This window comes from Rhinopithecus roxellana, chromosome 13 (genome assembly GCF_007565055.1).
Source record: "Rhinopithecus roxellana isolate Shanxi Qingling chromosome 13, ASM756505v1, whole genome shotgun sequence".
Classification (NCBI taxonomy): Eukaryota; Metazoa; Chordata; class Mammalia; order Primates; family Cercopithecidae; genus Rhinopithecus; species Rhinopithecus roxellana.
In genome coordinates, this window is record NC_044561.1 from 20,835,028 (window position 1) to 20,848,804 (window position 13,777).

Here is a 13,777-nt window from a genome sequence, read left to right on the forward strand (position 1 = left end):
AGCATTGCTGTTTGTTGTTCCACAGTCACTGGGTGGCCTCCTGGCACCAGGCCTGGCCCTGCGCATTGGGGTACAAATACACCCTACCCCTATCCCCTGGTATACATCCTCTGAGAACTCCAGTCCTATGTGGAAGACAGATGAGTTCCTGCCTGAATTTTGGTGGCGGCTGCATGGCACTCTGCTGTGGATGTGCCCATGTACTTAGTCCCCCACAGCTGGACATGAAGGCTATTCCCATTGTCTCACGGCTGTTGCTGTAACTCAGTGGCTGCCCACAACCTCACTATTTCCTTGGGCTCAGTTCCCAGAGGTGAGGTTGCTGGCTCAAAGGGTCTGCATGTTTTCCAGGCTCTGCCTTCCAGAAAGGTTGTTTATAGGCAGCTGGGGTGTTGGGAGTTCAGAGTGCTCAAAGGTTCAAAATACTTTGAAACCTGAGAAGGGCCCTGTGGCCCTGGAGATGCAGCCTGGGTGGGGCCCAAGGCCAGAAGGATCTGAGTGTCGGACAGGTGGAAGAATGGGGGCGACCCTCACTGGGCCTTGGCAGGGTGCCCCAGGCTGGGCATGGAGGATGCCTCTCCTAGGGCTAGTGCTTACATGGACCCTGAGTTCCAGGGGAGGTGGCTTGGGGTGGATGTTGAGGAGGACAGTGAGTAGCATGAGAAATGAGGCTTTAAAAAAAAAATTAGACAATATTTTTTTCTGATTTCAAAGGCTTGAGTGCTTGTAAAACTTTTGAGAAGTAGAAAGGAGTAAAAAAGTCACCCATAATGGCACCACTCAGATAGAACCGCTGTTAACATTTTGCTGTGTCTTCCAGGATTTTTTTATGCATTTATATATTTTATATATTTTTAAACAAAAATAGTATCATGCTATATACATTATTTTATAAGCTGCTTTTTCTCCCTATCACACAGTATGTCTTTCCTCATCAGTGCGTATAAGTCTGCCTGAATTCTTACACAGGCCGCATGGCATTCTCTGCTGTGGACGTGCATATGTATTGAATCAGTCCCCCATAGGTGGACACGAAGGTTATTCCCATTGTCTCATGGCTGTTCTCGTAGCTCAGTGTCTGCCCGCAACCCCGCTGTTTCCTTGGGCTCAATTCCTGGAGGTGAGGTTGCTGGCTCAGAGGGTCTGCCTATTTTCGAGGCTCTGGTTTCCAGAAAAGTCGTGCAGGCAGCTGACCCTCCCCACAGCCAGGGTGGTGAGGCAGGTGGGTGGGGAGTGGCATAAGCCTGGGCTGTACCCCACTCTAATTCTCCCCCCTTCTCTCTCTCTCTAGGGCTGAACCCATCAGAACCACCGTCTTCCAGTACCCCGTGGGCTGGCCACCAGTCCAAGAGCTGCCCCCATCCCTGCGGGCACCCCCACCTGGGGGGTGGCCCCTGCAGCCCAGAGTGCAGTGGGGCTGAGCCCCTTGCCCCCGACTGACCCCCACGTGGTCACTTTTCTCATCAGTCACAAGCAGGAAGCCAAGCCCTGTTCCTGTGACGCCCCATGGAGGCTCTGAGACCATCTGCCTGGCCTCACTGAGGCTCAGGACACGGCCGCAGCAAGTGTAGCCCTGGGTCTGCACCGGGCAGCTCCTGCCTCACTCTCCTCCACCTGCCTCCTCCTTCTTATCAAGATGGGGGAGAAAACTTCCAGATGTTTATAAAGAAAGTCTGTTACCACAATGGTCTGGCTGTGTTTCCCCACGCTGGGTGCTCTGAGCTCTGTTCTCTAGCCCCTGGCAGAAGTCGGGCAGGGCGGGAATGAGATGAGATTTTCCCCAGGTGACCCAGCTCACTCCCTCCTCCCTTGGGACCAGCAGAGGTTCAGCACAGCCAGGCAGAGGGTGTGCCAGGGTGGCTGTGCCCGTTGCCCAGTAAGAAGTGGCTCTAGGCCCAAGGAGCCCAAGGGCTCCATCTGCCATCCCCACCCTCAAAGAATCCACAGCCCCCATGTCTGCCCATGCTGAGCTGCTGCCTACGTGTTTTGGATGGCACAGCTGGGGCATGGGAGCAGAGTCTCCAGCCTTGAGGGTGCAGAGAAGTGAGAGGACACAAGAGGGCAGGCCCTGGGCTGAGAGAGTGGCCTGGCGCAGCCTCTTGGCACTGACTGTGCGGGGCTATGCCAGTTTCTTGGCCCAGGAGGTAGTACAGGGGCCTCCTAAGGTTCCGCCTTGGAGGAGCCCCCTGGCCGGAGGCTGCTCAGAGCCTACAGGCCCCAACTCTGCCTCGCTCCTTAGCTGGACTACAGTTCTAGGCTCTAGGCTGGGGTGGTGGACGATGTGGCCTTGGTGGCCGGGCCTCTGGTGGGAGGGCCAGAAGGTGGGGGGCTGCAGGGCCACCTCAGCTTCTGCCTTTCCTGAAAATCCCTGTGGAAGGAAGAACTGAGGCCAAGTCTCAGGCCCCTGAGCCTCGGGTTCCTCACCTATGAAATGGGCTGGCCCAGCAGGTACATGGAAAAAAGGGGGTCTGGGTTGGGGTCCAACAAGGGTCAGAGGAAGGGACCCAGGAGAAGACCAGGGGCCTTCTCAGGCCATGCCAGGCAGCAGGGCCCAGGACACCCTGGCTTCCCACCCTCCCCAAGGAGGAGGCTTTCTGTCCCCTGCCCCCCCACCCAGTGCCCTGGGCAAGCCTCAGGGACCAGGGCTGGGTTGGCTGTGTGGCCCCAGATAGGCTGCTGTCTCCAGGCACAGGGTGCCCCCTCCTGCCCAAGGGACCACAGCAGCGACTGGGTCCTGGGGGTTCTTGTGCAAATCCCTCCTTAATTTCCCAGGAGCCCCTGGATGGTAGAAAGAGTGAGTGCTCCTTACCGGCCAGGGTGGGGACAGGGTGGGGACAGGACACAGCCACCACCTGGCCCTCCACAGCCAGACCACAGCTCCAGGTGAGGCCTGCGGGTGGGTGGGGAGGGCTCACCAGATACCCAGGCCCTGAAGTACACGCAGATGACGGCCCAGGGAGCCGGTCAAGGGAGGGGTCTGCAGGTGGCGGTGGTGTGGGGCGGGCCGCGGGCACCGCATGCGGTGGATGGGGCATCCAGGTGGCGTCTACTTCATGCCGCTGCGCAGCACCTGGTTGGCCGCAATGAGCATGACACTGATGATGAAGGCGATGGCGAAGGCGCAGATGAGACTCTTGCGCACACACGTCTGGCGGATCTGCTGGTTGGAGCAGGCTGTGGCCGCCCGCCGGGAGCACCGGGGAGACAGAAGGGGATATGGAAGCGATGGAGTCAGGAGCTGCCTGCCCTTCGGTACATGGGCTCATCCCATGGGGTGCCCCAATGGGACAGAGGCTTGGGACAGGCAAGGCGGCCCCCAGCCCCCCTCTGCAGGCCCCCCCCCACCGTGCATCCCCCTGGTCAAGCCAGCGAGCCCACCCGTGGGGTTCCAGGGCCAGTCACTCACTCTCCACGTCCACGGGGCACTCCTCGGCTGTGCCCAGGTGGCTCTCCTCCTCCGTCATGATGATGTTCTCTATGTCCTTCATGGACAGGTGCTCGCAGAAGGTGTCATAGAGCAGCCGCTTCAGCTCGTCTACCGTCAGCTTCTGCATGTCGCACTTGCAGGAAGGGAAAACGCGGTGCTCTGACAGCTACCACAGCCCCCACCCAGCACCCCTGCGGCCACACAGGCCCAGTGACAGGCCTCCAGATTCTGGGGGGCTGGAAAACACTAGCTCCATTCCCCCAGAGAGTCCTTGGCCAACAGCAGCCTCCCCAGGGAGCCCATGGCCCTCTGAGAGGTGAAATGTCCAGTGGACACAAGCCTGAAGTGGTGATCCCCCCTTTACAGTGCAAGCCCAGCCATTCACTGGCCCCAGAACAGCACTCCACAGTGTGCACAGCCCTGGGTCCCAACTAGCCAGGGCATACCTTCCAGAAGACAGTGTCAAAGTCAGTGCCATGGAACTTCTCTGGGATCCCTGACGTGGAGAGTTTGGGTCCCAGGAGGGTCACAAACTCCTCAAAGTCCACTTGACCGTCACCTGTAGGAGGCACAGGGCCAATCAATCAGTGGGTCGGGCCCAGGCCCAGGCCCGCAGCCCAGGGCCCAGAGGACCTGGGATGGAGTCTTGATATACCTTGGGCCTACCGGGTGGCCTTAGGCAGGTGCCCACCTTCTCTGAGCCTTGAGTCAGTGTCAGGGGTATCTACCAAGTGCCAGGCTCTGGGCTGATGCTGAAGCCACCCAGTGTGATGAGGCCTTGCAAGGGGAGGTGGAGGTAGACAGCAGGTGGGCCGTGACCCTCCTATTTCACCCAGAACCCTCCATTGCTCCCAGCACCCTGCAGCCATCCTGGGGTGGGCTGTCCTCTACCATATAGACAGGAACTGAAGCTCACAGTGGGGCAACCTGCCCAGGCTGTTACCTGGCCTCTGGATGGAGAAGAGGAGAAGGGCCCAGGCAGGATAAAGAGGGGTTTTGGCCTCACCATTCCTTCTTATGAACTTTTCCTTAATAAAATGTCAGGTGGCAAACACAACTCATGTAGCGATTTTATCTCAGGTGGTGGGAACTGGAGTATTTATTGCACCCTTTTACTTCTCTGTACTTTAAAACTTGTCAACACAGAGTGAGAGGAGCCGTCTCTGAGCCCTGCATGTGGCTGGGACTGTCACTACCTCTCTGGCCTCAATTCTCCAGGCTGAGAAATGGGGCCAGACCGGGCTGCAACCTGCCACGGACTTTGAGGGTGGGAGTCAGGGGAGCGACAGACCCAATTTGGATGCAGCCTCAGCAGCTCAGGCTCCAGCCCCAGCCCCTGCCCCTGCCCCACCTCCAGGGCCCAGGTGCCAGGTGGGGAAACCGAGGCAGGGGGGTGCTCACCATCCATGTCCAGCCGCTGGATGATGACCTCCAGCTCCACCTCGTTGGGCATGTAACCCAGTGAGCGCATGGCTGTGCCCAGCTCCTGCTTGGAGATGAAGCCATTGCCATCACGGTCAAACACCTTGAAGGCCTCTCGGATCTCTGAGGAGAGAATGGAGCAGGCTGGGACTTCACCCCAGTCCCCAACAGACCCCCTTTCCAGACCCCCAGGATCACCGACCCCGCAGCCTGAGCATGGCTTTGAGAGCCCAACCCAGAGCCTGCAGATCTGGTGAGAGCACGGCCCGAGGGTACACAAGGGTGCCCTATTCTGGGACTTCTGAGCAGGCTGAGCAGGGCAGCAAAGCAGGGCTCAGGGCCCCTCAGCAGTGACTTGTCGGGGTCCGATTGTGCCAGGTTCTCACGGCCTCTGCTGGTGTGCTCACAACGACCCCATGTGGTGGGGACCACGTGCAGGGGAGGACGCTGGATCTCCCCGGCCCCGCTGACAGCTTCCCCGCCCGCCCCCACTCCTTCCATCCCCCCTCCCCCGCCATCCCCATCCCGCTGCGCCTCCTCCCCCAGGCTCAGATCCTTAACACCGGCCAACACTCGCTAATGGCAGCCACGTGAGGCAGCACGCTCCAGACTAATGGGCTGACGGGCGGGCGGCACAGACCTGTTTGGTTCAGGGAAGACAGAGGGGGATGGAGGTCCCCCCAGGTCCAGGCCAGATCAGACTGGGTGGGGGTCGCCCTCCACACTGTACGGAGTAGAAGACTGAGGCCTGGCGACCTCGGTGACTCAGGTGGTGAGCAATGCACTGTGCTGGGAGCCCGGGGAACAGGAACCCAACCTGTGACCTTGGGCCAGACTCAGTTTTACCCACAGTGAAATGGGCAGAATGATGGTGGGGACTCCCTGGCACACAGTTGAGGGGGTCCTCACCTGTCACCTTAGCTGTACTTCTGTCTCTTCTGTTTCTCTGTTTTTAAGGGTTGCTGTTCCTTAATCATCACAGCCCCAGCAGGGCCCTAAAGGGCATCAGCCTTTGGGGGTTGGGGGGTGGGGCTCAAAGCGCTCTCTCCGGCTCCCTGGGGGTCCCCTTGTTTGCTTGCCAGCCACCTGGCCTTTGCCTAAGCTGTTCCCCTGGGTGGGCTTTTAACTTTCAGCAGGCAGAATCAAGCTTCTCATGCGAGAGAGGGTGTGCATCTGTGTGTTTAAAAGTACAGACATAGGCGAGGTGCCCATGCTGCAGACCAGAAACAGGCTGAGAGAGGCCGGGTGGCCTGCCCAGAGTCAGCGTGGGCTCGGAGCTGCTGCTGCTTGGGCTGGCCCAGGCCTTGCCTTAAGAGTCCATGAACCCTGAAACTGCTCACAGGACCTTGCACTTTGGAGTCATTCCCTAGTCTTAGGGGGACAGGGGAGCCTAGCCCAGCCTGTTGGTCTCACCACAGACTAGGGGCCATGGCCCAGAGAGGATGGCCACATGTCCCAGGTCACACTGCAAGGTGGCTTGGACGGAGGCCCCACCCTTATCAGGCTCATCCCACTGGTGTCCATACCCAAGCCCTGAGGGTCAGACAGGCTCATGTGTGTGCACCAGGGTTGCCTGGGCCCCCAGACTTTCTGACTCTGGACTTGCCCTTCACTCACCCCTGCCAGGACCTGGGAATCTTGTCTCCTACCCAGTGGCCCCAGGGCCAGGGAAGCAGCTGGGCAGAGAGGTCTGTGCCAGGGCCACAGGGTTCTGCAAACCCTGGACTCTGGGAACTCCAGGCCAATTCCCACCTCGAGTTTTCCTGGGTCACCAAAGAGGTGGTGTGCTCCCCATCACGGGAGATGTGTGAGCTGAGGCCTGACAGCCACGGAGGCTGCTGAGGGGATTCCAGTCCCTAGAGCCTCCAGGTAGAGCTGGAGGCATCTGCACACACACGCTTAGGTTTCCGGACACTGCTGTTGGCCTCCTGGCCCGGCCGCATGTTCTGCCCATCCCAGGTGTCCTGAACTCCATCCAGGCTAGGGGCCCTCTCGGTCCTGTGGGCACCAGGACTGCTCCATCTCCAGTCCTTTGAATACGCGGCCCATTTTGCCTGAAGTGCTCTTCTCAGGGTGGCAAACCCTGACACAACCCCAGTTCTCAGCTTGAATGGCACCATCTCCCTGGTGCCCTCCCTGTCCCCCACTGGCCAGCTCTGGCCCTCCTCTGGGACCCCACAGGCCCTGCTCTTGTCCCATCCTTGCATGGGTCACGCTGGATTGTGCACTACGAGGGCCATGACAGCAGGGAGGGGCTGGTCTTGCTCATGGCTGTGTCCCTGTCCTGGAACGGGGCCTGCCTCTTCAAGCATAAACATTTGCTGAATGAATGATGAAATGAATGAATGACTGATGTGGGGAGCCCACCCATCTGGAGCACACAGAGTTCTCCGGCTCTTCTGAGCGGAAGTTCACACACCGCTCACTGTAGGCCGCTACTCAGAGCCCACGAACAGTCCTGGTTAGGGGACGCGTTTATTTCCACTCCCCAAGCAGCCAAGAAGCAGATGGGGAGGCTGAGGAGGCTGCTTGATCCCTTCTCCAGACCCAAAGGACGCCATCCCCACCTGCCTGCGGACCACCTGTGGAAGAGGGGCATCAAGCTGAAGACGGGTGGGGGCCAGACGCTGGTGTGGGGAAGGAGGACCAGGGTCCGGCATTGCTGTTCTCTGTGTCCTCCTCCTCCTCCGTTTCCTCCTCTGTGGGGTCCAGCTTGGGAGATGTCAGGGTGGGATGGCAAAGTCCTGGACTCACAGTAGGGGCTGCAGTGTGAGCCGCCCCTCCCCTGCCTGCTGTGAGCTGAGCTCCATGCCATCCCTCGTACACTATGGGAGCTCCCAGAGCCCAGGGCTGCTTTGCTGGAGCCCCTGGGTCACTTTGCTGGAGATCCTGAGAAAATGCACTCAGCCGAGGAGAGCGAGGGAAGGGCAGGTGAATATTGGGATGCACAGGCAGGCGATGAGCTCAGAGGCGGCTCTGCGGGCCCAGTAGCTGTTTCTCAGGCAAGGCTAACCTTCCAGGCCACTAGGTAAATCCACACACTGCCACCTCCCCATGCATGAATCCCTTCAACACCCCTCCTTGGCGCATCCAACACACCACAAAGTCTCACCTCGGTGCCTTTGCCTGTGCTGGGAACCCTGCCCCAGCCCAGCCCCAGCCCCAACTGACTCCCACCCACCCACAAAGGCCAGGTTCAGGCACCACCTTCCCGGACAGGGAGGCAGCCTGAAGTGGCAGAGACAGAGGGTCAAGTCCCAGCCCTCCTACATCCTGGTGGGGTGACCTTGGGCAGGTATTTGCTCACCTGTACAACGGGGCTGCTGGGACGGTTAAGCAAGAAAATCAAGCATGTGTCTGGCTGGTCCTGGCTCAGAGATGGATGCTATAAATCAGAACGTCCCAGATAGCAGAGCCGTAAGAAGAGGGAGGACTGAGTGAGCTTGGGACGCCAGGCCGCCCTTCCTGTTGGCGGTTGCCAGGACCAGAGGCGTGGGCTTGGATTCTGGCTCTCCTGCTTAGCTGCCCAGTGGCCTGGGCAAGTCACATTCCTCTCTAAGCCTCGGGTGTCTCATCTGTGAAATGGGGAGCAACTCTGGCACCATCACTGAAGCACAGACTCTGCTGGGGGCTCCCTGAGTGAGGCGGGTGTTGCAATTTCCTGCCACCGTTGTGCCATCAGCACCCCACAGCTGGGTGCATTTCCCTGAAAGCCTTGCTCCCTTCCCGTCCCGTGGGGCCGAGGGAAGCCTGCCGGGCTCCATCTTGGCATGGGGATGCTGGTCCGGGAATAGGCTGGCAGGGCGACCAGCTTTCCAGGCTGACCTGTCCCCTACCTGCCACCTCCAGCCTGACACCCCCCAATCTCCTTCCCAACCTGTGGAGCTTCATCACAGCCCAAGTCCCCAGCAGACTCCAAGGGACATCCACACTCCATCAGGGAGCCAGAGTCCAGAGGACGGGCACTGGTTGGAGGTCACTGAAGGGGGCAGCATCCATCCTCCGCAGCGGCTGCTACTCTCCGCGGCACTGGCCCCGTGCCCCACATCTCTGGCCTCCCTGAGCTTTTGGCTGTGCAGAGGTGGCTGCTGGGTTTGCAGGGCAGAGAGGTAGGAAAGCGGACTCCCCAGCCTCCCCTGCCCTAAAGGCCCCCATTCGGCCACTCTCAATGAAGGCTCCACTCACTGACTGGGCAGGCCAAGTGTCAGCCCCAGAGCCCTGCCCTGGGGACTGTCTGCCTGGAGGTCTGACTCCTTCCTCCTCTCTTCGGCCAGAAAGGGCTAGGACTTGCAGCCACCCCATTCTCACCCTCAGGTACTCAGTCCGCTAATGATGCTGGGACCAGCCTCAGTGTTCCTGGAGGACTCCGCTGTGTGTGTATGTTGGAAAAGGTGTGTGTCCCAGCCATGATGGGCACACAGAGGTGATCTAGGAGAGCCTGTGCCTCTCCCTCATAGGGCCTGGGTGGGCCTCTGGCCAGCTCTGCACAACCACGTTCCTACCCTGCCAACTGCCCTCCATGCCTCCCCGGGGCCACAGGTCCCCAGGCACCTTTTCCAGACCTTCAGGGCCTTTTCCACCCAGACCTCCCTGCCAGCCTGCCCTTCTGGCCCAGCCTCCTGCACACCCTCATGGGCCTGTGCCCTGCACGCTGCAGCCTCTTACCCCTGCAGGGCCTCCCCTCATGTTGCACCTGGGTCGCTGAGCCCCTGTGCTAGGTACTTTCACTGCATGCTCCGTCACCAGCCCCCCTTTATAGGTAGGGAAACCAAGGCTCAGAGAGGTGAGCGATTGCCCAAGGTCACTCCATGAGCTGAAGGTGCAGAGACTCAAACCCAGCGCCGCCTGGCTGGGAGGCCCTCATCTTAACTCTGTGCTTCCCACCTCCCTGCCTGGTCCTCCTTTCTGCTCAGACTGACCGCCCCCTGGATTTCTGCGGCAGGCACGTACTGTCTGCAGCATTTCATCCCGGGCTGCCCAGCTCCCTCTTCCTGGCACATGTGGCTCCTCCACTGATGGCGTCCTCCCAGCAAAGGGCCTGGGTCTCGCCCAGACTGCCCTGGGGCAGGAGCACTCATGAGGCCCTGGAGAGGGCAGAGGGGGATCCGTGCCAGGAACGGCCAGCCCTGGCATCCAAGGACTGCTGAAAGGGACCTGGGGCCAAAAGAGGGCTTTTAGGGCACCTGCAGCCAAGAAGGGGGCTGGTCATGGAAAACTTCTTGCCTTCATCTGTAGCTGCCCACTGGCCCAGAGATGAGCTGGGACCACCCAGGCGTCTGTCTACTCCATGACCCCACCTGCTCATCCCAGGGAGGGCCCTGCCCTTCAGATGCCCCCTGAGTCAGGGCCCCTCAGCTCCCCAGGGCCCAGGAGAAGGGGATAGGAGTGAAGCAGGGAGGGCACTTGTTGTGGCTGGTGACTAACGCTGCTGGGCTCCTGCCAGCACACCATGTCGTTGGTTGGGGAGCCTGCGGCCTTGCCCTTGTGCTGCCCACCCTGCGGCCCCTCGCCCCTGCAGCCAGCCTCTCAGCCTCTCAGCCTCTCCCCTTCCTCAGGGAGTGCACTCCAGGACTGGAGATCAGGAGAGGAGGAACCCAGCAAAGCCTGGAGTCTGGATGCCAGGGTCCTGGTGGGGGTGCTGGGAGCAAGGGGAGGGAGTGAAGTGGAAGCTGCCTGGGGTCTGGGAGACATGGTGACTCCTGCCTGGATGGCCAGGACGAATGAATGGACGAGGACCTCCGGAGGGAAAAACCGGCAGGAGATTTGAGGTGGCCCAGGGCTGGAGGGGACAAAGGTGGGGAGGAGAAGGCCTATGCTTCATCTCCTGATCTTTTGCCCCCCATCGTACCCCTCCTTTCCCCAGGCTCTGAAGGAGGCTCTGGCCCTGGGTTTTAGGGATGAATGGTGAGGTCATGTCGGGGGGCCCCAATCATCCATCTGTCCTGTCCGCATCAGACCCCAGACCCTGTCTCCACAGCTCTCCCGGCATCTGAGGGTTTGCGGGGGCAGCTGGTGAGGAGCCTGTGGCTCATGCCTGTGGTGCAGTGAGCGTGGCAGAGGCTGCCTTCTCTCTCTGGATCTTCCCCTGACTCAGTCTGACTCCTCTAAGATCTGCCCTCACCTGGGCCTGGGTTGAAGGATGACCTCCCTCCATGGCTTCTCCTGGGCTCCCACCATCCTCCCTGACTGTGCTGATCTCGGCAGCAGCCTCCCAGGCCCTAATGAGCCTCCAGATCTCAGAGACCCCTGGATCCAAGATACCCCAAGAGACCCATCCTCTGGGTGAGCTCAGCCCCTTGGCAACAGCAGACAAGCAGATCCCAGGAGGCCATGACCCCCATCAGCCCAGATCCCCCACTCCACTCCATATGGGGGCTCCAGGAGGTCTGGGGGGAGGGGAAACCTGAGCACCTCCCCCAGCCCAGCAGGGAAGGAGCTGGGCAGGCCCCAGGGGTCTCACTGCTCCTCAGGACACACTGTCCCGGACCCCTGCCCCTGCCCTCTACTCTGACCTCGCCCAGCCAGCGGCCTGCCATCCTCCTGCGTGTCTGAGAGGCAAGGAGAACGGGGTGGGGGCAGGTTTGGGTCCCGGCCTCTCTAGCTTTTCCCTTCCAGGCTTGGCTATCGCGACTGAGCCGCCCAATCCGGCCACTTGTTGTCGCCACCGCCTCCCGGGCCGCCTTCCCGGCGCGCCGGGCTAGGGGTCCCCGCAGGGCTGCAGGGAATCGGCTACGGCCGCAGGTGGGGACGGGGGCGGCCCCGCAGCGGGCAAGAGCAGGGCAGTCGCCCTCTCCCCTTCTTCTGCTGCCCGAGCAGATTGAATTTTTAAAGCGACACGAGCGGAATGTCAATGGGAGCAGAGAGCCGCGGGCGGGCGCCGCGGAGGGGATCAGGATGCGGGTGCTCCGGCCGGGCCGGCGCTGGGGGCTCAGCGCGGACCCCAGCCCCAGTCTGCCGCGTTGCCGCACCGTCACCGCGGACTGCGCGGCCCCGTAACCCCGCTGCGGGGCCCAGCAAGTTTCCGCAGCGCGGGGGGCCACGCGGGCAGGGTCTGGGCCGCCCTCCGCCTGGGCGACCCCCACAACAGCGCCTCGGAGTGCCGACCGGTCCCGCAGCCGCGCGCAGCTGCTTGCTGGGGCGCCTACCTGGCAGCCGACACCTGCGGACCGCCCCCCGCCCCCGCGCCCCTGGCCGGCGCTTCACCTGGGCGCACAGGTAGGAGGGCCGGCGGGGCGGGGGTCCCGGCGGACACTCACCCTCCAGCTCGTCCTCCGGGATGTCCACCGGGCGCTGCTCCGACAGCAGGTTGGGCACGGTGTAGATGCCCCGGTACATCAACGCCGCCGTCACCGGGTGGAACGGCATCTTGGAGGCTCCGCGCCCGCCCGCCCGCCGCAAACTTTGAGGCCGGGGCTCATGGGCCGGTGGCGGCCCCGGGGGCGGCTGGAGCGGGCGGGGCGCGCGGCTGCGGAGGGCGGCGGCAGCAGCGGCGAGGAGGGGGACGCCCCTCCGGGGGCCTAGCGCCCCCGCGCCCCCGACCGCCAGGCCATGCCGCCCGCTCCCTTGTCGGGCTCCCAACCGGGGCCCCGCAGGGGCGGCGTGGGCGGCGCCGCTCTGGCCTTTCCGAGAGCTCCGGCTGCCGTCCGCGGTGCCCGCCGCGCCCGCTCCTCGGTGCCCCGCGCGCTCCGCGCTGCTCGCCGCCCGCTCCGCGCTGCTCGCCGCCCGCTCGTCCGCTAGCAGGCGCGGCCGCCACCGGCCCGGCGCTCAGGCTCTAGGCGCTTCTCCGCTCGGCTCGCTCGCTCGCTCTGTGCCGCGCTGGCTGCGCTCCCCGCCTCCCCCGCCAGCCGCCCGCCCCCTCCGCGCTCCCCACCCCCAGCCCGCCCCTTCCCGCCGCCGGCCCCTGAGCGGCCGCCCCAAACCTGCCGGGGGCTCCCTCTCCCCTTCGGCCCTGATTCCCCTTTCCCACTAGGGCTCCCCTCTGATCACGGGCTCCCCTCACCCTAAGTCTGCAGCCACTAGGACCAGGGAGGGGTTGGGTTGCGGGGGTCCTCTTTCGTGCCCCTTGGCTCACCTCCCCCCATCCACGCACCAGGAGCGGAGAGCCTCCGGGAACTAAGAACTAAGAACAGGAGACCCAGAGAGGTGAGACCGGCCCCAAGCACCTGGGTCCTCAAGAAGAATCACCGTTTCCGTGCCAGGAGGCTCTAAGGTGGGGAAACTGAGGCTGAGAAGGACGTTGACCAAGGTCACAGGGCAGAGACAGCAGGTAAGAGCTGGGTACACGTCTGGGGTAGGCTTCCAGCCCTGCCTATGACTGACACTCTGCCGTTGATTTTGCTCCCCACAATAGGGCCCCAGTCCTGGACCCTTCCCAAGCCCCTACCTTTCAGCTTGCAGAAGAGAAAGCCAAAGTGTCTCATGGCCCCCAGGGCAGTTCGGGACAGAGACATGGCCCGGTGCCTGTGGGGTCTGGTGTGAGGGCCTGCCAGTTCACATGGCTGCAGGTCAGACCTAATGTATGTGCAGGGCTTCCCCAGGCCCCAGGGCACGTGGGCACCACAGAGCTGGGGTGGGGGCAGGTGTTTGAGGGAGCAGCCTGCGTGTGCATATGTCTGCTATCCATGAGGGTGTGTGTGTGCCACTGGGCACGTGCACAGGTGTCTGTAACTCCATATGCAAATTGACAAATGTCGGGAGCGTGTGGCCACCTGTGTGTGCATAGGTTGTACGCCGGCAGGTCCGGGGAGGTGTGCAGGCCCTGGGGCTGGGAGTGGTGTGGGCATATGGTGCACAGATGTGCGTGGGAGGAGGTGACCTTCTGGCCTGGCTGTGGCCCCATGTCTGGGTGCTCCCCTGAATCCCCCTATTGGGACCACCTTCCTGCCCCCTTTGGCCCAATCAGCTAAAGGTCCCAGCAGGAATGCTGAT

The 13,777-nt window shown here is 62.0% G+C and overlaps 2 protein-coding genes across 2 annotated transcripts in view; one reads left to right on the forward strand and one right to left on the reverse strand.

Annotated features, from left to right (window-relative positions):
* ZMAT5 (zinc finger matrin-type 5) overlaps window positions 1-1,685 on the forward strand; it is a 35,666-nt gene extending 33,981 nt beyond the window's left edge. Inside the window, exon 6 of the mRNA XM_010359445.2 lies at window positions 1,292-1,685. Within this exon, the coding sequence (XP_010357747.1) occupies window positions 1,292-1,421 (130 nt within the window). The 3' untranslated portion in view covers window positions 1,422-1,685. The remainder of the gene's footprint in view (window positions 1-1,291) is intronic.
* Window positions 797-12,658, reverse strand: CABP7 (calcium binding protein 7). Its single transcript, XM_030915187.1, has 5 exons — window positions 12,106-12,658; window positions 4,829-4,972; window positions 3,874-3,986; window positions 3,407-3,560; window positions 797-3,174 (listed from the first exon to the last, which is right to left on the reverse strand). Exons 1-5 carry the CDS (start codon window positions 12,212-12,214, stop codon window positions 3,047-3,049), a joined length of 648 nt encoding a protein of 215 aa, XP_030771047.1. The 5' UTR covers window positions 12,215-12,658; the 3' UTR covers window positions 797-3,046.
* Window positions 12,659-13,777: the final 1,119 nt, after the last annotated feature.